General features: G+C 55.0%; 1 protein-coding gene across 1 annotated transcript in view; it reads right to left on the reverse strand.

Moving 5' to 3' along the window:
• SEZ6L (seizure related 6 homolog like) overlaps positions 1-14,502 on the reverse strand; it is a 52,428-nt gene extending 37,926 nt beyond the window's left edge. Inside the window, exons 1-6 of the mRNA XM_060192660.1 lie at positions 13,570-14,502; positions 11,449-12,117; positions 10,062-10,195; positions 9,340-9,529; positions 6,337-6,522; positions 4,499-4,511 (exon numbers count right to left, since the gene is read on the reverse strand). Of these exons, the coding sequence (XP_060048643.1) occupies positions 4,499-4,511; positions 6,337-6,522; positions 9,340-9,529; positions 10,062-10,195; positions 11,449-12,117; positions 13,570-13,936 (1,559 nt within the window). The 5' untranslated portion in view covers positions 13,937-14,502. The remainder of the gene's footprint in view (positions 1-4,498; positions 4,512-6,336; positions 6,523-9,339; positions 9,530-10,061; positions 10,196-11,448; positions 12,118-13,569) is intronic.
• Between the last annotated feature and the right edge of the window lie 9,866 nt (positions 14,503-24,368).

Below are 24,368 nucleotides of genomic sequence, written 5' to 3' on the forward strand. Positions count from 1 at the left end.
TTTTCCACCTGATTGCTCAGGAAGACGGCGGCAGTGAAAGGGAGGCTGGGAGAGGTGCCGGCCCAGGGTGACCCTCGGTGGCAGCCAGTCAGGGTCACCTCTGTGACCGTCCCTGAGGGATCGTGCAACGCCCATCCAAGCACTGGACCCACTGGGTCAGGGTCTGGGAAAGGGCTTGGAAGAAGAGCTTTGGAGACCTTCTGCAAAGGTTTCTGAATGGAAATGCTCTGAGATCAGCTGCTTCCCAGAGTGGAAAAGAAAGGACAAATGTCCTCTCACAGATGTCTGGTGAGATAAGTACATCCATTCACAGAGCTATTAAGACTCGGGATCTCAGAGAATACTGGGGAATATAGGAAAATGCTCTAGGTGGAAACTAGACAGGAAAAGGTCTCCTGGACTTCTTTCAACATGCTATTTGCAAGAACCAATTTAGCCCTGGCATAAAATTTCCTTTCCACTTATCTCCTACAATTTGAATTTCTTGAAAAAATATATTTTTTTCTACCAGAACTACATATTATATCTGAGAGCTATGACCGTGCAGAAGCACTTTTTTTTTTTAAAAAAAATTATCTATTTATTCAGGGGCCGAGTGGCAGTGCCCCCAGTTGAAGGCACATGTTCCCGTGCTCAAGGACCCAAGTTCAAGCCCCCGGTCCCCACCTACAGGGGGAGAAGCTTTACGAGTGGTGAAGCAGAGCTGCAGGTGTCTCTCTGTCTCTCTCCTTCTCTATCACCTCTTCCCTCTTGGTTTCTGGCTGTCTCTATCCAATAAATAAATAAATAAAGACAATAACTATTTAATTCTTTATATTTATGAGAGGGAAGAAAGAGAAAGACTGGGAGCTGGGCGGTAGCACAGCAGGTTAAGCGCATGTGGCGTGAAGCGCAAAGACCGGCATAAGAATCCTGGTTCGAGCCCCCGGCTCCCCACCTGCAGGGGAGTCGCTTCCCAGGCGGTGAAGCAGGTCTGCAGGTGTCTGTCTCTCTCTCCCCCTCTGCCTTCCCCTCCCCTCTCCATTTCTCTCTGTCCCATCCAACAACGATTGCAACAATAACAAAAAAAAAGAGAGAGAGAGAGAGAGAGAGAAAGAGAGACTGAGTGAGAATCAGAGCATCACTCTGGCATATGTAATACCAAGGGTTGAACTCAGGACCTCACGCTTGAGAGTCCAACACTTTGTCTGCTGTGCCGTCTTCCAGGCTGCAGAGGAAGCAGTCTTATTATTAGGAGATAGTCTTAGTTTTTCATCCAGTTTCTAGGAAAGCATGGCTAACACAATCTGTTTACCTTGGATGTAAACAGGAAGTAACTTCCTGGACCATTTCTTCTGGCAAAACATTACCAAGCCTCTCCACAGAGATCCAAGCATTTCTTTTATTATGTTTTTACTTATTTATCTATTTATATACTACTGGATAGAGACAGAGAGAAATTGAGAGAAGGAGGAGGAGATAGAGAGGGAGAGAGACAGAGAGACACCTGCAGCCCTATTTCACCACTTTTGAAGCTTTCACCCTGCAGGTGGGGACCGGGGGCTTGAACTTGGATCTTTGCTCACTGTAATGTGAGCGCTTAACCAGGGGCGTCCCTGGCCGGCCATAGCAATTCTAATATTAAGCAACACTTGCTATTCATTCATCTGCTCGGTGATCCTGCCCCCTACCTCCCCCCTTTTTATTTCAAGAGTCAAGAGTAGTCAGAGAATGATCCCAGGAGCTCCCGGTGAGAGTCAGGAATGGGAGAGATGGCTGGGGAGACAGCACAGTGGTTCTGCAAAATGCTTTCATGCTTGAGGCTCTGAGGTCCCAGGTTCAATCTCCAGCACCACCATCAGCCAGAGCTGAACCTGATTTGGTCTCTCTCTCTCTCTGAAATAAAACGAAAGCCAGACAGGAACCAACAGGGAGACAGTGCAGTCACCACACAGCCAGAAACTTCCAAAAGCAACTGACCCCCCACCGCCCCTCACCCACCCCTCCCCAACATGGTAACTGGAATGAAAGGAGAGCTGAGGACCAGGAGAGAGCGACAGAGCACCCACCAGCTCCCTCCGTCCCTCTGTCCCTCTGTCCCTTTGTCCCTCTGCCCCAGGAGGCTCTCAGCTCACCTGAGTGGCCACATGCCACGGTTCTGGGTCCCTCCCTGCGCACCTGCCTGCCTGCTGTCTGTCACTCACTCTCCCCTCCTGCCGGGACTATGCGGTGAGAGGTCAATCTGTGATGCGTGGAGAGAGCTTGGCGTGGCCCCCGGTTCCCAGGGGGTGCTCAGAACGCAGCCAGCAACTCCGTCCAGCGGCTCTGGACTTGAGGGCGTGGAGGACAGTGGCCGAGATGGAGGGCACCGGCCATCTGTCTGGTCCTCCCTGTGTTACTGCTCGTTTGCAGGCCCTCTGCTCCATTCTTTGCCTTATTAAGTTGACTGATGGCTCTGTGATGGCTCTCCCATGTGCCCGCCCTGGCTCCCTGTCCATCTTCCTTTGCACGAGTCAAAGCCTGATTCTGCCTTGATTTCACACCCAGATCAAAATCAACATTAAGAGAGGAGGCGAGACCAGCTGTCCTACTGTTAATTCCCCCCCCCTTGTTAGATAGAAGAAAATTCTGGCTTTGGGAAACGAGAGTGCAATTGTTACACCTCAGCCTTTGTCATTGGGCTGTCTCTTTCTTTCTTTCTTTCTTTCTTTCTTTCTTTCTTTCTTTCTTCCTTTCTCTCTCTCCCTTCCTTCCTTCCTTCCTTCCTTCCTTCCTTCCTTCCTTCCTTCCTTCCTTCCTTCCTTCCTTTCTTTACGACCAGAGCTCTGCTCAGCTCTGGTTTATGGTGGTGGTGGTGGTGGTGGTGTGTGTGTGTGGGAGGATTGAACCTGAGACTTCAGAGCCTCAGACATGAGAGTCTCTTTGCATCACCACTATGGTATCTATCCCTGTCTAATGGTTATATAAGCTTTTCTTTTTTATTTTCAAATTTGAGTTCTCTTCTTAAGCTATAGTATCTATCTATCTATCTATCTATCTATCTATCTATGTATCTTTATTATTGGATAGTGACAGAGAGAAATTGACAGGGGAAGAGGATATAGGGAGAGAGACAGAGAGACACCTGCAGCCCTGATTCACCACTCGTGAAGCTTTCCCCCTGCAGGTGGGGACCAGGGGCTTGAACCTGGGTCCTGTGCCCTGTAGTGTGTGTGTTTATCCAGCTCTGCTACTGCCTGGTCCCCCCTTTTCTTTTCTTTTTTTTTTTTCTTTTCTAATTTTTTAATCTTTCTTTATTTATTGGATAGAGACAGCCAGAAATTGAGAGGAGGAGGAGGGGAGATAGAGAGGGAGAGAGACAGAGAGACACCTGCAAACCTGCTTCACCACTCGTAAAGCCTTCCCCCTGCAGGTGGGGACCAGAGGCTCGAACCCAGGCCCTTGTGCACTGTAATATGTGCGCTCAACCAGGTGCGCCACCACCCGGCCCCTCCCCCCTTTTCTTTTTTTGATTCTGTGGACCATGAAGGCCTAGAGGGAAGGAGGCCTTTGCTATGGCCCCTCAGTCCCCCCAAAATATTCTCATATGTGGCCAAGGACTGCCACAGAGTTAAGTGACCAGTGGATGAAACTTCTGTCTTCTGTGTTCAGCCTAGTGGTCACCTACTCACTGTTTCAATCTGAGTCCGAGAACCTTGCTCCCGGCAAAGCCTTCCCCGCTCCTCCTCCCACCACCGCCCACCCCCAAGTCCGATCTCCATCATGTCTCTCTGCATGTGCCTCTGCCACCATGAAGCCACCCAGGATTACATCCCACTTGCATTTCTTTCTCCTGAGGCAGAAGGCTTTCTTCAGTAACTTCTATCTGATAACTTGGGACAAGTGCCTTCACCTCCTAGACCCTCTGTTTCCTTAACTGTGAGATGAGGGGGGTGGAGATGGTCCCACCAGGTAGAACTCTGACCAAGCTGACATGGAATTCAACAGACACAGATGAGGTGGCTCAAAAAATGGTCACTGTCACACCCAAAACAAAAACAACCAAGGGGGAAAAGTAGATCATTTAGACTTCCTTAAAATTTAACTTTTTTTTTTTTTTGCCATAAAAGATCCAGAAGTTATTCCCTGGGCAGATGACCTCACCCATGTGTCCTGGAACCTCCCCTCCCCAGAGCCCTGCCCAACTAGGGAAAGAGAGAAACAGGCTGGGGATGTGGATTCACCTGCCAACATCCACGTCCAGCGGAGAAGCAATTACAGAAGCCAGAACTCCCACCTTCTGCTCCCCATAGAGAATTTGGGTCTGTACTCCCAGAGGGATAAAGAATAGGGGCGCTTCCAATGGAGGGGAGGGGATGTGGAGCTCTGGTGGTGGGAACTGTGTGGAAATATCCTCCTGGTATCTTACAATCTTGTTAATTATCATTAAACCACCAATAAAATATAAAAAAAATTAAAAAACCCAGAAATCAAAAGGAAATCCACCAACAGCACAAGAGAAAGTGTTTGCGAGTCACACCTCTGACGCAGATCTAGGGTGCAGAGTGTGTGAAGGACTCTTGGAACTCAACCGTCAATCAACAAAAGACCAGCGGAGACAAACGGGCAAAGGGCTTGAGTTTGCTTGAGAAGATTTACAGGTGGCCACCAGCTACAGGAGAGGAAGCTCAGCGCCACCTGCCACGAGGGAAACACAGACCAAATCCACAGAGACACCTTCCACCCAGAAGCTGAAACGGCGGTGCTGTTCTGATGATATCTTTCTTTTGAATTTTTAAATGCCTCCAGGGTTATCGCTGGGGCTCAGTGCTTACACGATGAATCCAGGGTTCCTGGTGGCCCTTCTTTTCCCTTTCCATTTTCACTGGCTAGGACAGAGAGAAATTGAGAGAAGAGGGTGAGACAGAGAGGACGAGAGGGTCAGGCAGTGGCGCACCTGGTTAAGCACACACATTACAGTGCGCAAGGACCCGGGTCCAAATCTCTGGTCTCCACCTGCAGGGGGAAAGCTTCATGAGCAGTGAAGCAGGGCTGCAGGGGTCTCTCTCTCTCTCTCTCTCTCTCTCTCTCTCCCTCTCTGTTTCCCCCTCCCTCTCCATTTCTCTCTGTCTCTTTCCAATAATAAAAAAAAAATTCAGAATTTCCGTAAGCATTCTGCTCTGTTTTGGGGGGCAGGGGTAGATCGCATAATGGTTATGTAAAAAACTCTCATGCCTGAGGCTTCAAACGGGTTGAATTCCCCTGCATTTCCATAGCCAGAGCTTATCAGTGCTCTGGTAGGAAGAGAGAGAGAAAAAAAAAGAGAGAGAGAAAAAGAGAGAGAGAGAGAGGAAGAAGGAGGAGGAAGAGAGAGACACCTGCAGTCCTGCTTCGCCACTTGCAAAGGTCTCCCCCTGAAGGTGGGGACTGGGGGTTTGAACCCAGGTCCTTGTGCATTGTAACATGTGCATTCAACCAGATGCACCACCACCCAGCCCTTCGCTTTCATTTCTCTCTCTCTCTCTCTCTCTCTCTCTCTCTCTCTCTCTAGCTCTCTCTCTTTCTCTCTCCTCTGTCTAAAGCTAAGGTGGCCTGGCAGGTGGTGTAGTGGCTAGAGGCTTGGAATTGAAAGAATGGATCTCACTCCCAGGCACCACAGACATCATAATTCTGTTCTGACTCCCCCCCCCCCCTCTCTCTCTCTGTCTCTCAATAAATCTTTTTGATATAAAGGGCAGGACAGGGAGTCGGGCAGTAGTGCAGTGGGTTAAGCGCAGGTGGTGCAAAGCACAAGGACTGGCCTAAGGATCCCGGTTCGAGCCCCTGGCTCCCAATCTGCAGGGGAGTCACTTCACAGGCGGTGAAGCAGGTCTGCAGGTGTCCGTCTTTCTCTCCCCCTCTCTGCCTTCCCCATCTCTCTCCATTTCTCTCTGTTCTATCTAACAACGACATCAATAACAACAACAATAAGACAATAAGGGTAACAAAAGGGAATAAATAAGTAAATATTAAAACAAAAAACTTAAAAAAAAGAGCATGGCACACACCTTATTGTGCACAGGACCCTGACTGGGAGCCCCAGTGCCACGTGACAGCACCTGGCGTGTAGAACCTCCATGGGTGGTGGAACCACACTGTGGCGTCTCCCCTTCTCTCCCTCTCTCTCTTTGTATGTGTCTCCCTTCCTCTATCTCCTCCCCCGGAAGGAATGAGAAGAGAGGACTCCAGGAGGCTGCTCAGCATAGAGACTGCGTGCACGGGGCCTGTCATCATTGCCCAGTGCTGCAGTCAGTCTATCCATCTGTCGGTCAGTGACTCGTCAGTCCATCAGTCCTAGTCCCTCGGCCTCCCCCCAGGCTGGTCCGGGGATGCTCGCACCTGAGCAGATGGGCTCTGGGCTGCTCCAGCGAGGCTTGGAGGCGTTGACGCAGGTGAGTGTCGGGGCGCCCTGCAGCTGGTAGCCCAGGTGGCAGTGGAAGTGGGCCACCCCGCCGGAGCGCAGGTCCAGCACCGCCACCTCCCCGTTGTCTGGACGGCGAGGGTAGCTGCAGCTCAGCACGAATGCTGGGAGGGAAGCGGGAGGCCCGGTCACCCCCGGCCCGGGGGAGGGGGGCTCATCGCACCCCCTTCCCCACCTCCCAGGGACTCTGCAGGTGCCTGGCACGGGGCTCTTATGGCCAGAGCCCGGGGGACCCAGGCAGCCAGAGGGGCCCCTTTTCTAGCCCCAAGCTCCCCACCCCACCTCCCAGAGACTGTGGGCTTGGGGTGGACAACAGAGCCCCCCCCACCCCGTGCTCCCACAGCCTATCCCCACCTGCTCAGAGAGGTGACACAGGTGATCAGAGCTCACACCCGTGGCCCAGAGGGGCTGCAGGTGAAGAGTGTGGCTGGCAGGAGTGAGGCCTCAGCTCTAAGTGCTTTTTTTTTTTTTTTTTTTTTTTTAGATTTTATTTATTTATCAATGAGAAAGATAGGAGGAGAGAGAGAGAAAGAGACAGACATCACTATGGTACATGCGCCAACGGGGATCGAACTCAGGACCTCATGGTTGAGAGTCCAGTTCCTTAGCCACTGCTCCACCTCCCGGACCACAGCTCCAAGTGCTTCTGAGTGATGCTCTGCCTCTCTCTCTCTCTCTCTTTCTATCTCTCTCTCTCTCCTTCTCTCTATCTCTCTCTGTCTCTTCCTCTCTTTCTCTCTCTCTCTCTCCAGCTGTTGACAAAGGAAGACCCGGGGAGAGCACTGCCAGCTCTTTAGGAAACAGCAGCTTAACCCACTGCACTACTGCCCAACTCCCTGTCCTGCCCTTTATATCAAAAAGATTTATTGAGAGAGAGAGAGAGAGAGAGAGAGAGAGAGAGGGAGTCAGAACAGAATTATGATGTCTGTGGTGCCTGGGAGTGAGATCCATTCTTTCAAGTCCAAGCCTCTAGCCACTACACCACCTGCCAGGCCACCTTAGCTTTAGACAGAGGAGAGAGAAAGATAGAGAGCAGTCAGGGAGATAGCATAGAGCTTCTGCAAGGAGACCCTCCTGCCTGAGGCTTTCAGTTCCCAGGTTCAATCCCCTGCACCACCATCAGTCAGAGCTGAGCAGGGCTCTGGAAAAACAAAACAAACAGACAAACAAAAACAAGAAAGAAAGGAAGGGAGGAAGGAAGGAAGGAAAGAAGGGAGGAAGAAAGACCTCTACTATAGAGGCAGCATCATGCTGTGTAAAGCCTTTTTTTTTTTTTGCTTCTAGTGTCATCACTGGGGCTCGGTGCCTGCACTAGGAATCCACTAGTTCTGGAGGCCATTTTCCCCATTTTGTTGCCCTTGTTGTGGTTGTTATTATTGTTATAGTCCTTGTTGCTGTTGGATAGGACAGAGAGAAATGGAGAGAGGAAGGGAAGACAGAGAGGGGGAGAGAAAGACAGACACCTGCAGACCTGCTTCACTGTCTGGGAAGTGACTCCTCCCCTGCAGGTGGGGAGCTGGAGGCTCGAACTGGGATCCTTATGCCGGTCCTTGCGCTTTGTGCCACGTGCGCTTAACCCGCTGCGCCACCTCCCAGCCCCCTGTAAAAGACTTCTATACCTGAGGCTCTGAGGTCTCAGGTTCAGTCCCTAGCACCACCATAAGCCTGAGCTGAGCAGAGCTCTGGTCTTTCTGTCTCTCTCTCTCTCTCTAATTAAAATAAAAAAAAACATAGAAAGATACATCATGACTTAAAAAAGCAAAGCTTGGGTGGAACTCACCTAGGGGAGGAAGGTGGGGAGCCCAGGGAGACCCCAGTTCTGAGTCTCAGTTTTGTCACTCAGAGACTCAGACAGCGCGTGGGCCTGAGGAGGACACTCAGTGACCCAGACACCATTCTCCCCGCCGCCACCCAGAGGAGCTGTCCTTCCTGCCCCTCCTCACCCCTCCTCTGCCCTCCTGGTGGCAGGGACTCCCTGGGGTGGAGCTGAGGCGGGACCTGCTCCCCTGGCTGGGTGGCACCCACCTGGCACCCCTGGCATGGGGTGGTGGGCCCTCAGTTTCCATAGGACTACATGCACCCTGTTCTAACTGCACCCAAGGCTGGAGGCAGAGTGAGTTCTGTTCACAGCTCACCAAGCCAGTCCTGCCCCCTTTTCACTGAAGACAACAGAAGGCAGTTCCCACACTGATGGAGTAGGACCTCCCCCCAATAATCAGTGACCCCCCTGCTTTAAGACCATCCCCCACCCCAGGGAGAAGGTGGGCCTGGCCCGTCTTCCTCAGATGTTTGGTTTGAACTGTGCTTCGTGCTCAGATGTCAGGACATGGGGGACTTCTAGCTTTAGGGGGTGTTCTGAGGTCTGGGAACCGAGCAGAGGTGAACAAGTGCATGTTTAGGGAGAGCGGGGGTGGGGGGAAGGAGATAGGTGGGGGCCTGGCAGTTAAGCACATGTGGCGCAAAGCACAAGGACCGGCTCAAAGATCCCAGTTTGAGCCCCCGACTCCCTACCTGCAGAGGGTCGCTTCATGAGCACTGAAGCAGGTCTGCAGGTGTCTCTCTTTCTCTCTCTCCCTCTCCATCTCCCTCTTCTCTCTCAATTTCTCTCTGTCCTGTCCAATAAAGATGAACTATGGCCTCCAGGAGCAGTGGATTCATAGTGCTGGTCCTGAGCCCCAGAGATAACCCTGGGGGCAAAATAAAAAAGAGAGAGAGAAGACAGGAAAACAGATGGTGATGGATGAGGGAGGGAAAGGAGGAGTGAAAGGAGTAGGGAAAGAGAGAGAAGGGAGATACAGGGGAAAAAAAGGAACCACGGAAGCTGTGACTTTGTCATGGGGTGTGGGGGGTCCCATGTGGACTTCCTGCCATGCTTCTGCCCGGTGGCCTGAGGTCACGGTGACTCTGGGTGGGCACCCTACCTTGGTAGTGCAGCTGGAAGGTGCCCAGGTCATCCTGGAAGGTGCGGAAGTAGACGGAGATGGTGTTGGTGGAGCTGCGGATGACCTGACCCTCCACCAGGAGCGTCTGGTTGGCCAGCTCCGTGAGCATCGGCCCGTCCACCCCCCGGATGGACAGCAGCTCCCCCTCAGACAGGTTCACACTCTTCACCTGGGGACAGTGGGGGTGGGGGGAGGAGGGTCTGAGTCAAGCCAGTCAGGCCAGGGCAGGTACCAAGCCGAGGGTACTTGGAGGCAAGTACTGAGTCCTCCTACCCCCTTATTCTGGTGGGACGCCCCCTGAGTTTTCAGCTTTACTCCGTCCTAAAACTGTGTGCCGAAATTCTTCTCTCCATCTCTCTGTCGGGGACCCTGAGGCTCGGTGCCCACCCGTGCTCCTTGTCCAAAGTTCAGGCAGCTCCAACTGGGGTGCTGGGACTCAGCACCCACGGGTCTGGGCACCCGGCCGCCCTGGTTTCCCATCCTTAGTTCACAGGAAAATGCTCAGGTGAAATGAGCCAGGTGGGCATCGCTGGGAGTCAGTCTCTCTCTCTCTCTCCTCCCTGATAAGCCGGGCACCTCCTGAGAGCTTCTCTGCATTCAGAGAACCTGTCCTGAGCCTCTGGTCTGGGTGCAGACAGACTCAGGCTGGGAGCAGGAGCGGATCCACTGGCCTGGGGGTTGGTGCTGGTGATGGTGGTCACCTGGAGTTCCACGCCGTAGCCAGTGTAGACGGTCACGTTGTATGTGCACTCCAGGAAGCCGTGGTGGGGCAGCGGGGGGTAGTCGCCGGAGTCGATGTAGCCCTCCGGCTCAGAGAAGCTCAAACCGCAGAGAGCTGGGGAAGCCGGCTTAGGTCAGGGGCAGCTCAGCTGGGGAGGGGGGGCGCGGCTGGCCTTGGGGGACACCACACTCCCCAGGCCCCACACCACCATCATCACTTCCCCTGCAGCCCCAGAACCCTACGGGGCCAGAGACAGTGGCCGTGAAGTGGGCATTCAGACACTGGCCCGGCCCAGACACCCCATCCCTGTCACCCACCGCGCAGGGAGGGTTCAGTCAGCATCACACAGCATCACGCAGCAGCCCCGAGCCGGGCTCACACCTAGGTGTGTTTACTCAGAACCAGAGCTCAGCTGTTTGCGGGCTGGAGATGACTGGAAGGACAGAGGCTGGGGCCCAGAATGTCCTTTATGGCCAATGCCAGTGCCCGGGGGACAGCCGTGTCACCAGCCGGGCCCTGGCACCAAAGGCTCCTGTTACAAGAGGAAAAAGTTTATTTCTTTTCCTCCTTCTAGAGCTGGAGACTAACACAGGCGTGATTAAAAAATATATATTCAACAAGGGCAACAAAAGGGAAGATAAATAAATATATATATAAAAAAGATATATTGTTGGGGTCAGGAGGTAGCGCAGTGGGTTAAGCGCATGTGGCGCAAAGCACAAGGACCGGCATAAGGATCCTGGTTCGAGCCCCCAGCTCCCCACCTGTAGGGGAGTCGCTTCACAGGCGGTGAAGCAGGTCTGCAGGTGTCTGTCTTTTTCTCCCCCTCTGTCTTCCCCTCCTCTCTCCATTTCTCTCTGTCCTATCCAACAACAATGGTATCAATAACAACAACGATAAAACAACAAGGACAACAAAAGGGAAAAAATAGCCTTCAGGAGCAGTGGGTTGGTGGTGCAGGAACCGAGCTCTGGAGGCAAAAAAAAAAATCAAAAAAACAAACAAAAAAAAATTATTATTTTTTTTTGCCACCAGGGTTATCACTGGGGCTCAGCATCTGCACTATGAACCCACCACTCCAGGAGACCACTTTCCCCACCCCCTTTTACTGTTGATAGATATGATAGAGAAAAACTGAGGAGTGGGAGATAGAGAAGGAGAGAGACAGAGACGCCTGCAGCCCTGCTTCGTTGATCTTGGAGCTTTCCCCCTGCAGGTGGGGACTGGGGGCTTGAACCTGGGACCTTGTGCACTGTAACTCAACAAGGTGCGCCACCACCCAGCCCGTTTATTTATTTTTATTGTTAGACAGAGACAGAGAGAGATTGAGAGGGGAGGGTGGGCACTGGCCTGGCCCAGCCACCTACCTGGGACCTGCTCTGTGGTGATGACTGTGGTGGTGACGATGGTGGACGTGGTGGTCTCCTGGCTCTCCTCGGATGCCGAGCCGGTCAGCTCATTCTCCATCTTGTCTATCAGGCTCCCAGGACTGGCTGTGTCCTCTGGGGGAGTCTCGGGAAGCCCCTCAGGTCTGGTGGGCTCCTCGGGCTCAGGCCCCTGGAGGACCGTGTGGGCCTCGGGGGGCTGTGAGGTGAAGGGGGCCAGCTGCAGGGGAGCCGGTGTGGTGGGGGCCAATGTCTCCTCCTGTGACTGGGGGTCCTCACCCTTGGGGGTCCTGGGGCCTGGGGGGCCCAGTGGGTGGGCCTTCTCCATGGCCACAGAGGTGGGGAGGCCTGGGTCTGAGAGTGCTGGGGACTCGGCTTCAAGGAAGTCTGCCGGGGTGGACTGAGGTCTTGGCTGCTCCCTGGGGGTCACGGTGTGTGGGGGTGCTGCCCGCTCGGGGTGCGGAGGGGCGGGGGCAGAGGGATCTGGTCGAGTCCAGGGGACTGTCCCTCCCGTCTCTGGCTCCAGGAGCTCTTCTCCAGACTGCGGGTGTGCCGGGCTGTGCAGGGTGGGTGTCCCTCTGTCCTTGGGGCTCTCCTGGCTCAGGCTGCGGCTACTGGGAGCCCCTGAGGGCAGGAGGCCAGTGTCAGCTCCTTGGGGAGAAGAGGAAAAACGGGGTTAGCCGGGGCCCCTGCTCAGGGGCCCAGAGGACGACTGGGGGTGTGGAGGGCACCCTCTGACACAGGAAGTTTGGCATGGGTGCGGGGCCGGGGCCAGTCAGGATGCTGGTGCTCCCAGGGACAGAGGAGGAGCAGGGCCCATCTCTGTTTGACCCCAAAGCTGAGGGTCCTCATGGGGGCTGGCTGTCCTGCCCATCTGTGACAGCTGTCAACATGCATGCACTTCCCAGAAATCCACAGGGATACATATGGATGCCAGCACCCTGAGACAGACAGGCAGACAGATAGTAGGACAGAGGGCTGCTGCGGAGGCTGGGCCTCCCTCTGTCCAGACTCAGAGGTCAGGCTGGGGTCGCCTGCTTTGCAGGAGATGGTGTGGTGACCTGAGAAGGGACGTCACTGACATCCAGGGCCTCAAAGGCAGATGGCACGGAAACCCAACTCTCAGCCCCACACGCCACTTTCATGTCTGTGTGTCTCTGCTTCTTATAAAAAACATTCCTCTTGTGTGAGTGTGTGTGTGTGTGTGTGTGTGTGTGTGTGTTGGGTGGGTTGAGTCTCAGGCATGCCTGATTGCTCTGCTTCTGGGCTGCTTCCTCAGAGAGTAGGAGAGGGAGAGAGAAGGGGGGAGAGGGGGAAAGGGAGAAAGGAAAGGGAAGGGGAGGGGAGGGGGAGAGAGAGGGAGAGGAAGACAAAGAGGGAGGGAGAGAGAGGAGGAAAGGTAGAGGGAGAAGGAGAGGGATAAGGGGAGGGGAGGGAAGGGGAAGGGAGAAAGAGAGAGAGAGCAGGAGAGGGAGAGGGAGGGAGAGAGAGAGGGAGGGAGAAGGAGAAAGTGGCAGTACCCAGACTTCCCACTGTGCCCTAGTACCCAGTCCCCCCATATGGTTCTGGGGCTCAAACTATGGCAGGGTGGGGCAGAGAGAGAGAGAGAGAGAGAGAGAGAGAGCCAGATCACTGCTCAGCTCTGGCATGTGGTGGTACCAAGGGCTGAACCTGGGAACCTCTGGAGCCTCTGAAGTGCAAGTCAGGTGCACTTCCTGTATGCTGTCTCCTTGACCCTGAGACAGAACCCTTACTTCCTCCCCCTAACCATTAGTTAGTGTCTGTCTGCTCACTAATCACAAGCTGTGTCCTTGAACATCTTCACGTGTCGACAGGAGACGCTGGCTCCTGGCCCCCTCCCTAAGCTCCCACCAGTGAGCTCAGGCCCAGGTGAGTCCTGGCCTGGAAACACCTTGGTCGCTTGTTGATTTTCATTCTGTGAGAAGCTGAGGATGCAGTGTGGTAATATGACTACGCATCTCATGACCTTCAGGAAGTCTGCCTCAATGTGGTGCCTGAGTTCTACCCATGGACAGTGATGATGGTGATGGAGACCATGATGGTGGAGATGATGGAGACCATGATGATGGAGATGATGGAGACCATGTGATGGTGATGATGGAGACCATGTGGTGGTGATAATGGAGACCATGGTGGTGGAGATGATGGAGACCATGTGATGGTGATGATGGAGACCATGTGGTGGTGATGATGGAGACCATGTGATGGTGATGATGGAGACCATGTGGTGGTGATAATGGAGACCATGGTGATGGAGATGATGGAGACCATGTAATGGTGATGATGGAGACCATGTGGTGGTGATGATGGAGACCATGTGATGGTGATGATGGATACCATGTGGTGGTGATAATGGAGACCATGGTGATGGTGATGATTTAGACCATGGTGATGGAGACCATGGTGATGAAGATGATGGGGACCATGTGATAGAGATGATGGAGACCATGTGATGGAGATGATGGAGACCATGTGATGGTGATGATGGAGACCATGGTGATGGGGATGATGGAGACCATGTGGTGGTGATGATTTAGACCATGTGGTGGTGATGATGGAGACCATGGTGATGGGGATGATGGAGGCCATGTGATGATGATGTTGGAGACTGTGTGGTGGTGATGATGGAGACCATGTGGTGGTGATGATAGAGAGCATGGTGATGGAGATGATGGAGACCATGGTGATGACGATGATGGAGACCATGTGATGGTGGTGATGGAAGTCATGTGATGGTGATGATGGAGACCATGATGGTGATGGAAACCATGGTAACAATGATGATGGAGACCATGGTGCTCATGGTGGTGACGGAGACCATGATAACAATGTTGTTGGAGACCATAGTGATGGGGGTGATGGAGACCCTGTGATGGTGATGATGGAGACCATGTGATGGTGATTATGGAGACCATGTGATGGTGATGATGGAGACCATGGTGATGATGGAGACCATGTGATGGTGGTGATGGAGATGATGGAGACCATGGTGATGATGGAGACCACGGTGATGACAGAGACCATGGTAACAATGATGATGGAGACCCTGGTGCTCATGGTGATGATAGAGACCATGGTAACAATGGTGTTGGAGACCATGGTGGTGGTGGTGGTGATTTGATGGGGGTGGTGGAGGCTGAGGAAGGCAAGTGCTCATTACAGTTACATCCTGTAGTCTTTGCTTTGCCACAGACAGTCTCCTTTATCACCTCAGTTCTCTGGGGAGGTGGAGAACGGCACCTGCAATGTACAGACAAGGCATCTGAACTCAGGGAAGTGCGGCCACCTCCCCCAAGCCCACACCTGGTGGCCAACCAGCGGGCCTGACGTCTGGGGGCCACCTGTGAAGTGCAGGGGGACAGGGAGGGGCTCCTGTCCCTTCCAGATCTGCCTTCCTATGAGAGTCCAGGGCTTGGAGGAGGAAGCAGCTCCTGCTGGCCCTCACCCTTCTGCCCTCTTGGGATCTTTTCTTCATGTGCAGAGACTTCAGGCCCGAACACAGCCCCACACCTCCTAGGTCAGTGCCAGTGGGTCCCCAATAGCGTCACTCCATCCCACTGCATCTCATAGCACCCTACTCTACCCCACCTAGCCTATCCCAGCCCCGTCTCACCCATCCACTTATCCTAGCCCACCCCCTGCTTCCCCACTCGGCAGCCAGCACTGAACACTCTGTTGGGGGGTGGGATCTGGGATGTGGTCAAAGCCTCTCCTTGCCCAGCCCCAGGGCCAGGGCTCCCAGCCGGCAGATGAGCCCTGTGCATTCTGGGGAGCAGGCTGCCCCCTCTAATGCCAAGCCCCCGACTCCCCTATTCTCTAGGCCTTGGCCTTGTTGTCTGCCTCTGGCATCCAGCCAGCCCTGCCTGGTGCCCAGTGATCTGTGGCTGACGGCTTGAGAATGGCTGGGGGTGTGGGCCTGAGGCCCAGGCTGAGCACAGAGTCCTCCTTCACTCTGGAGGGCAGGTGTGGACGCGGGCCGGGGGGCGCTCGGCAGAAGGAGGGTCCACAGCCCTCGGCCTGGCCAGCTTACAGAGTCTCCACAGAGGGGCCTCAGTATCTTGGTGCCCACCTGCCCCTTCCCGGGCACCATGCCCATGAGCCTGGGCACTGGGCCAGCTGTCCAGGGTGAGGGAAGCAAGTCCTTCCAGCCAACCAGCCAACAGCCAGTACTGCCAAGCTCTGCTCAACTCATGTGGGGCTGGGGACTCAGACAGAGAAGAGAGGGAGGGAGGAAGAAAGAGAGAGAGAGGGAGTTGGGCGGTAGCGCAGTGGGTTAAGTGCACGTGGCGCAAAGCACAAGGACCGGCGGCGTAAGGATCCCAGTTCGAGCCCCCGGCTCCCCACCTGCAGGGGAGTCGCTTCACAGGCGGTGAAGCAGGTCTGCAGGTGTCTCTTTCTCTCCCCCTCTGTCTTCCCCTCCTCTCTCCATTTCTCTCTGTCCTATCCAACAATGACAACATCAATAACAACAATAATAAAACAGTAAGGGCAATAAAAGGGAATAAATAAATATTTAAAAAAGGCTGCACTTAAAAAGAGAGAGAGAGAGAGATCTACCAAATGCTGGCCTCATCTGACCCTCTGACCTACTCTGGGATGGAGCCAGGGTCCTCTCCATGGCTTACCCCATAGAACTAAGGCTCATCCTCCAACAAGAACACACTGGCTTCTAGAAGGTGCTGGAGCTGGGATTCAAATTCTGGTGTGTCTGGCCTCCTCTGTTCTGGGCACCTTTTAGAGCAGGCTGCACCCACTGTCCTACGGACATGTCAAAACATCCACCTGCCTGTCTGTCCGAACCCTGCTGCAGCCAGTCACTCAGCAAACCCCGGGGGGCCAGCAGGGTCTTGGGCATGGTGCTCAGCAAGGAGGAAGGAGATTCTGAAGGGATAAGTTGGAGACAGCCCCTGCTGCGGGGTGGGGGTGGGAGGAGTCAGCATCCCTGTGCTTCTCTCTGCCCACCTGCTTCTTTCTGAGGCTGCAGACCCAGGAGCGAGGGCAGGGGGGTGGCCTGGGGTCTGTCCTAACCCCCGCCATGACCACTTGGTGTCAGAGCACCCTCCACAGGCTGGCCAAGTGCCAAGAGTGCTGGGCAGAGCCCCAGCCTTCTGTGCCAACAAACAGGAGAGAGGAAAGCCATTCCTTTATCATTGCTGTATAGTATTTCACTTTCTGACTACCTCACGGTCGACTAGTTCTATTTCTGATGGGCCCTCCGAGTTGCTTGCCCCTTGGGGGATATTATGGCCGAGAAGACCCTGAGCAGTGTGTCACATGCCTGTGGTTTCTGCTGGGTGGGTTCCCAACGGAACGCGAGTCATGTAGCGTGCTGTATGCTTGTCTCTATTGGACACTGCTCAGGGTTTGGTATAAAACTCCCCATTTGGGGGGGGGGGCTGGGCGGTGGTGCACCTGGTTAAGTGCATATATTAGCAAGCAATTTAACAAGGACCTGGGTTCGAGCCTACACTCCCCACCTGTAGCAGCAAAGCTTCATGAGCGGCGAAGCAGGGCTGCAGGTGTCTCTCTTTTTCTCCTTCTCTCTATCTCCCTGTCCTCTCTCAGTTCCTCTCTGTCCCAGCGAATAAAAATTTGAAAGAATAGAAAGAAAGCTCTCCGTTTTGATGGGAAGCCTCTCCTGCTGCTTTCCTGTTGGTATGCTTCTAATTCTGCTTTTAAAAACCCCTTCTGTTTCATTTGGTTTAATCCCCCCTGCATTCTATTTACATAACACTGTATTCTATTTACATAACCGCTGTTAACAAGCACCACCCTCCCTCCAGGGCATTGGTGGTTCAGTGATAGGATTCTCGCCTGCTCCGCCCCCTCTCCTTGTCATACCCTGATTTTCACCAGTCACTTTTCTCTCCACCCTCTCTGGTCGCATCCTGTTCCCACCCTACTGGGCTAGTATATTTATAAGGACAAGATTGTTTGTTGTTTTTAGTTTAGCTTAGCTTGGTATAGATTGCGCTACGTCCTGCATGAATAAAGAGATGCTGCGTACAACCCAGCCATGAGTCCCCGAGTCTCTGTTCACCGCCGTGAAGCTAGCCCGGCCTGCTGGAGCTCCCGAACGAAAACAACACTTTCCCATGATACAGTGGATCGGTACACCCCCGATGTTGTCTAGGTAATAATAATATCAATAATAATGGCTCTTTCTGCCCTTTCTGTTGCTGTTACCCAGCAGGCTTAGGAACACACCACACGCCTATGGATGACTGGGATAAGACCCCAGACCTAGCGCCCACTCAGAGCCCCTCTGACGCAATTGACAGGAGCCCCCACCCCCAGGATGGGCCAGGAGATGTGGCTTTGACAGGAATAGACACCTCATCACCCCGAGTGGGGCTTGCCCCTCTCAGCCCTTTCTGGTGGTGTGTGGGGTGTCCATGAAGTTCCAGGGAGGAGAGAGCCCAGGATCCCTGGGCTGGCTTTCCTGAGAGCCACACTTAGCCAGGCTTCAGCTGAGGACGGCACAGCCCCGCGAAACCCAGCAACTCTGCAGTAGTTTGTGAGTTAAATCTCCCAGAGGCCTCAGCCCCCAATCTACGTGGGGGTGCCAGAGACCACCCTAGCCTCCATTCTGCAGGACAGCCTCTCCCTGCTGCCCCACACCCTTCCTGGCTCTGTCTCTCCCCCCACCCGGGGACCTTGTCCCCAGCACACAGAGGCCTGCTCCCCTCTGCACACACAGCGAGACCCTTACTGCCACTTCTGTTTCCACACTCTGCCCTCACCACCAAAGCCTCCCGTGTTCTTACCAAAGTCTCTGCATCGTTTTTACCTATCATGCAGAAGAATCTGGACTTTATTGTTGGGGAAATCAAAGGCCAGGAATGGACAGTGACTTGCCCATCACATAAGAATGATGATGACCACAAAACAATACCAACGACCCCAGTCGCTGCTCACTCCTGGCTCTGTGCCCAGAGCTGAGCCTGACGCTCCACACACCCACTGTATTTCATTCTTCTGTCTCGACTTTTGAGAAAATTATTTTATTTGAATGAGAGTGATACAGAGAGATAAAAGAGAGAAAGGGAGACATCAGAGCACCCAGTTAAGAGCACATGTTACCACGTGCAAGGACCCAAGTTCAAGCCCCCACTCCCCACCTGCAGGGGGGACGCTTCATGAGCAGTGAAACCGGTCTGCAGGTGTCTGTCTTTCTCTGCCTCTCTTTCCATACCTCCTCTCTCAATTTCTCTCTGTCCTATCCAATAAAATGGAAAAAATGGCTGCCAGGAGCAGTGGATTTGTAGTGCCAGCACCGAGTTCCAGTGATAACCCTGGAGGCAAGAAAGAAAAGAAAGAGAGGTAGAGGGGGAGGGAGGGAGAGAGAGAGAGAGGGAGGCAGAGAGAGAGAGGGAGGGAGAGAGGGAGGGAGACAGAGAGAGAGAGAGGGAGGGAGAGAGAGAGGGAGGCAGAGAGAGACAGGGAGGGAGAGAGGGAGGGAGGCAGAGAGAGGGAGGGAGAGAGGGAGGGAGAGAGGGAGAGAGGCAGAGAGAGAGAGGGAGGGAGAGAGGGAGGGAGAGAGGGAGAGAGAGATTGAGAGAGAGGAGAGAGGAAAGAGAGAGGGGAGAGGAGAGAGAGGAGAAAGAGAGGAGAGAGAGAGAGAGGAGGGAGAGAGGGGAGAGAAGAGAGAGAGGAGAGGGAGAGGGAGAGAGGAGAGAGGAGAGAGACAGAAGAGAGAGGAGAGAGGAGAGAGACAGAAGAGAGAGAGGAGAGAGAGAGAGAGAGAGAGGGAGAGAGAATGTCAGAGAACAGGAGAATGGGCGGCAGCCAGACCAAGCACCCTGGAAAGTCCTTTCTGGCTGAGTCTGTGGTGTGTTAATGGCAGCCTGCAGGTGCACCCATCCCCACCCCCAAACACACCCAGGACTTGAGACTCCTGCAGGGGAGCAGAAGTGATCCATGCAGTGTAGATGGTGCCCGGGAAGACTGTCGGACGGGAGGAGGCTCAGAGCGGCGAGGGATGGGCATGGCGCTCTGCCAGAGGAGGAGGAGACAGGGAGACCTGTTTATCCCATGCCCTGGCCGCGCTCGGCTCCGTGCCCCTGTTCTTGCACAGAGACAGTGGCCCAGGCTGGCACCTGGGAAGCTGGCGGGCGGGCTGGCAGGCGGCATCTCTCTCTCTCTCTTTCTCCCTGGGGTGCTTTCCCCATCAGTTCTGGGGAGTCACGGAAGAGACACGCTGCTTCAAATAGCTCGCCTCCTTTGGGTGGGGGTAATGTAATCGTCTCAATTAAAACACAGACCAGAATATTTAATGGCACGGAAATTGATTTTGATGCTATTTAAATTAATTCCTCAGAGAGGAAGCGGGTGTCGCTTGGCCTCATTTGCTGGCTGCGTGTGTTGTCTCCTGGCTCTAGCTCGTGGGTCTGGACTGGGGGTGAGTTAGAGCTCATTCTGAGGACCCAGAGGAGGGGTGGCCAGGGCCTTGGCCCGCCAGGTCACCCCAGGCACCCAGGGTGCACCCCTAGCCAGCCCAGCCCCAGCTATGCTGTCCCCCTCGCTCTCGGCTGCTGGAGGTGGGCTGGCAGAGCCAGGACCATGGGTCCAGTGGATGCTCAGGATCTCATGATGGGGGGGTGGCTGAGAGGAGAGCAGGGGACATGAGGTCCTGCAGGTTCCTTAGTTAAGTTTCTAGGAAGAGGGTCAAAGAGCATAAACGTAGCCTTCTGGATTCACACAACTCTTCCGTGAAAATGCCACATCAGTGGGCAGATACACACCTCACCACATCGAAGACCTCAGACTCGATCTCAGCACCCAGGGAGCCCCATGGAGGGTGGGCAGGGCTGTGGGGTCTCTCCTCTCTCAGCACCAGGCACAGCACCCAGGGAGCCCCATGGAGGGTGGGCAGGGCTGTGGGGTGTCTCCTCTCTCAGCACCAGGCACAGCACCCAGGGAGCCTATGGAGGGTGGGCAGGGCTGTGGGGTCTCTCCTCTCTCAGCACCCTGCACAGCACCCAGGGAGCCCATGGAGGGTGGGCAGGGCTGTGGGGTCTCTCCTCTCTCAGCACCAGGCACAGCACCCAGGGAGCCCATGGAGGGTGGGCAGGGCTGTGGGGTGTCTCCTCTCTCAGCACCAGGCACAGCACCCAGGGAGCCCATGGAGGGTGGGCAGGGCTGTGGGGTCTCTCCTCTCTCAGCACCAGGCACAGCACCCGGGGAGCCCATGGAGGGTGGGCAGGATTGTGAGGTCTCTCCTCTCTCAGCACCCTGCACAGCACCCAGGGAGCCCATGGAGGGTGGGCAGGGCTGTGGGGTGTCTCCTTTCTCAGCACCAGGCACAGCACCCAGGGAGCCCCATGGAGGGTGGGCAGGGCTGTGGGGTGTCTCCTCTCTCAGCACCAGGCACAGCACCCAGGGAGCCCATGGAGGGTGGGCAGGGCTGTGGGGTCTCTCCTCTCTCAACACCCTGCACAGCACCCAGGGAGCCCATGGAGGGTGGGCAGGGCTGTGGGGTGTCTCCTCTCTCAGCACCATGCACAGCACCCAGGGAGCCCCATGGAGGGTGGGCAGGGCTGTGGGGTCTCTCCTCTCTCAGCACCAGGCACAGCACCCAGGGAGCCCGTGGAGGGTGGGCAGGGCTGTGGGGTCTCTCCTCTCTCAGCACCAGGCACAGCACCCAGGGAGCCCATGGAGGGTGGGCAGGGCTGTGGGGTGTCTCCTCTCTCAGCACCAGGCACAGCACCCAGGGAGCCCGTGGAGGGTGGGCAGGGCTGTGGGGTCTCTCCTCTCTCAGCACCAGGCACAGCACCCAGGGAGCCCATGGAGGGTGGGCAGGGCTGTGGGGTCTCTCCTCTCTCAGCACCAGGCACAGCACCCAGGGAGCCCATGGAGGGTGGGCAGGGCTGTGGGGTGTCTCCTCTCTCAGCACCCTGCACAGCACCCAGGGAGCCCATGGAGGGTGGGCAGGGCTGTGGGGTCTCTCCTCTCTCAGCACCAGGCACAGCACCCAGGGAGCCCGTGGAGGGTGGGCAGGGCTGTGGGGTCTCTCCTCTCTCAGCACCAGGCACAGCACCCAGGGAGCCACATGGGGGGTGGGCAGGGCTGTGGGGTCTCTCCTCTCTCAGCACCAGGCACAGCACCCAGGGAGCCCATGGAGGGTGGGCAGGGCTGTGGGGTCTCTCCTCTCTCAGCACCAGGCACAGCACCCAGGGAGCCCATGGAGGGTGGGCAGGGCTGTGGGGTGTCTCCTCTCTCAGCACCAGGCACAGCACCCAGGGAGGCCCATGGAGGGTGGGCAGGGCTGTGGGGTCTCTCCTCTTTCCATATTCTCTCTCTCTCTCTCTCTCTCTCTCTCTCTCTCTCTCTCTCTCTCATTCTCTCTCCCTCCCTCCCTCAGTATACAGAATTACAGAAGAGTGGGCCCAGGAGATCCCTTAACGATGTGGGGCTTCCGTGATGCTCTTGGAACACTCCTGGCACCGCACTGAAAGAACTGATGATGGACAGAGGAAACCTGCAGGCTAAAGGCGGGGCTTAGCCAGCTTCAAAGCCCAGGACGCAAGCCTGGCCCACCACCCACCATTGTAGATAAAGTTTCATAGGAACACAGCTGTCTCCTCTTACGTAAGCTGAGTAAGAGTCTCAGAAGTATTTTGGGGCAGCAGAGCCTGGAATATTCTGTCACCGAGCACTTTACAGGAAAGTGTCTGCCAAGCACTGGTTTGCAGATGTGTAGTCGGCGTGTTAATAGAGCAAAGAGGAAAAAGGCCAAGTGGGCCATTTGATGGGGTTCAGCTGAATGCCCCATTTGGCTGTGAAACCCAGAGCCTGGAGAGCTCCTTACACCCACTGTCTCGTGTGTGTGTGTGTGTATGTGTGTGTGTGTGTGTGTGTGTGTGTGTGTGTGTGTGTGTGCAGGGCAAACAGAGCTGAGGCCACAGAGATGAAGGGATTGTCCACATCACACAGTGGAAAGAAACAAGAGAGCTGTCCTCCCACCCCAGGTGGCTTCTCCTGGCCTCCCTCTGCCCCCCAAGAGCGAGCTGTACTGTTCACCTCTGACCCACAGGGCCCCAAACATCGCCTCCCCACCCTCAGGCACGGGCTCAGAGGCTGCGGAGAACCAGGGCTGCAGTGACCCCGGATTCACGCTCAGCCAACGGGTCAGTTCTTGGGGGGAATCCTTGGCCTCCACACGAAGAAAGGTTTTGAGTCACCACAAGAGGGGAGGGCGGGTTTAAACGGGGGGAGCGGGGGCACCTCACCCCTGTGAGAATGAGCTCCATGAGTGGAACAGGAGAGAAGTGTGGAGAGGACGTGGAGAGGGAGGGGCTCTGCTGCACAGCTGGTGGGAGGGCAGGCTAGTGCAGTCACTCAGGAGAACAGTGTGGAGAACCCCTAAACAAAAACAGATGGAGATGCCTTATCACCCAGCGATTCCACTCCTAGGCATTTACCCAAAAGCTACAATAACACTGATCCAAAGGGACATATGTTTGAACCCTTGTTTATAGCAGCTTTATTCACAATAGCAAAAACTTGGAAACAACCCAAATGCCCTTTGATAGATGTGTGGATACAAAAGTTACAGGACATCTACCCAATGGAGTATTATGCAGCAATAAAAAAGATGACATTGTGTCCTTTGGGGTGAAGTGGATGGAACTGGAGAGGATGATGTTCAGGGAAGCATCAAGGTGGTGAAAGAAAACTAGAGAATGGTCTCACTCATATGCGGAATACAGAGAATTAAATGTATAAATGTGAAGGAAAAAAAAAAAAGCCAAACTCCGTCTAAGACAGTGGGAGAACTAGAGTGGTTACCTATGGGGGCAGGAATGGGGACACAGACCTTTGGTGATGGGAGTGGTGAAAAAAAGTAAATACAAAATTAAAAATAAAAATATAGAGGCCAAGATGGCATAGCTGGTTTGCAAGCTCACTCGACTTTCTGGCTGGAGCTTGGCACAGGGGGTGTCTGCGGTGGGGGGCTGCCTAAGACCAGCCCAGGCGAGAGGCATGGAGACCGGGCGAGGACACTGAGCCCTGGAGGTGAGGAGAGGGAGGCCAGAGCTGAGCCCGCAGGCACTGCTCTATGATCACGTGGAGTGGGGAGCGGGATGGGGTGTGTGAGGGAGGACCCAGCAGAAGCCTGTGGTGGCTTCTGAAGACAGAGGGACTGGAGTTCAAATTCAGGGGGCTGCCACTCGCTCCCCGCATGACTCTGGATGCCGTATCCCACTCCCCCTGAGCCGGGGGGCTGTGCCGAGGGGCTGACATGTGTTTCCCTGTGACCTTGAACGCGCCCTGACAGACAGTGGTGGTGGTGGGGTTCTGAGGATAACCAGAGCTGGGGGGTTCCAGGAGGCTTCCTGGAGGAGGTGGCATTCTTTCTGCAAGGGGGTGGGCACTGGGGGGAAGGAGATGGTCGTGGCCACTCTGTAAAGTGAGAAGGGCCATCCTGCAGGCTGAAAAGTGGCCAGAATCCCTTGTCTGGTGTTTAAACCTGCCCTCTGGCTGTAAGGTTCTGGGCTGTTTGGGGGACCAAACTTTCTCATGATGAAGAAATAATCTGGGCTTCCTGCCCCGGACAGCAGGCAGCGCACCACACAGCTGTGCATCCCCCACCCAGCTGTGCACCCCACCCCCGTGCTGCCCTCCCTCCCTCCCCCAGGCCTGGGGCTCTCTGGAACCCCCCCCAAAAGCAGCCCTGAGACTAGGCCAGTTCTCACTGCCCCCGAGAGCCCTGCTCCCAATTACTGGCTCAGCAGTTGCCCTGGCCCCCAGGAAAGAGGCCCAAGAACCAGGGCACCTCTATTCTCACTAAACGGGGACCCATCCTTCTGAGTCCGGCTTAGGAGAGGCAGCCCGTCCCTGACAAACTGACCAGGAAGCCCGTCCACTTCAGCCGGGGC

Source organism: Erinaceus europaeus, chromosome 6 (genome assembly GCF_950295315.1).
Source record: "Erinaceus europaeus chromosome 6, mEriEur2.1, whole genome shotgun sequence".
NCBI classification, from domain to species: Eukaryota; Metazoa; Chordata; class Mammalia; order Eulipotyphla; family Erinaceidae; genus Erinaceus; species Erinaceus europaeus.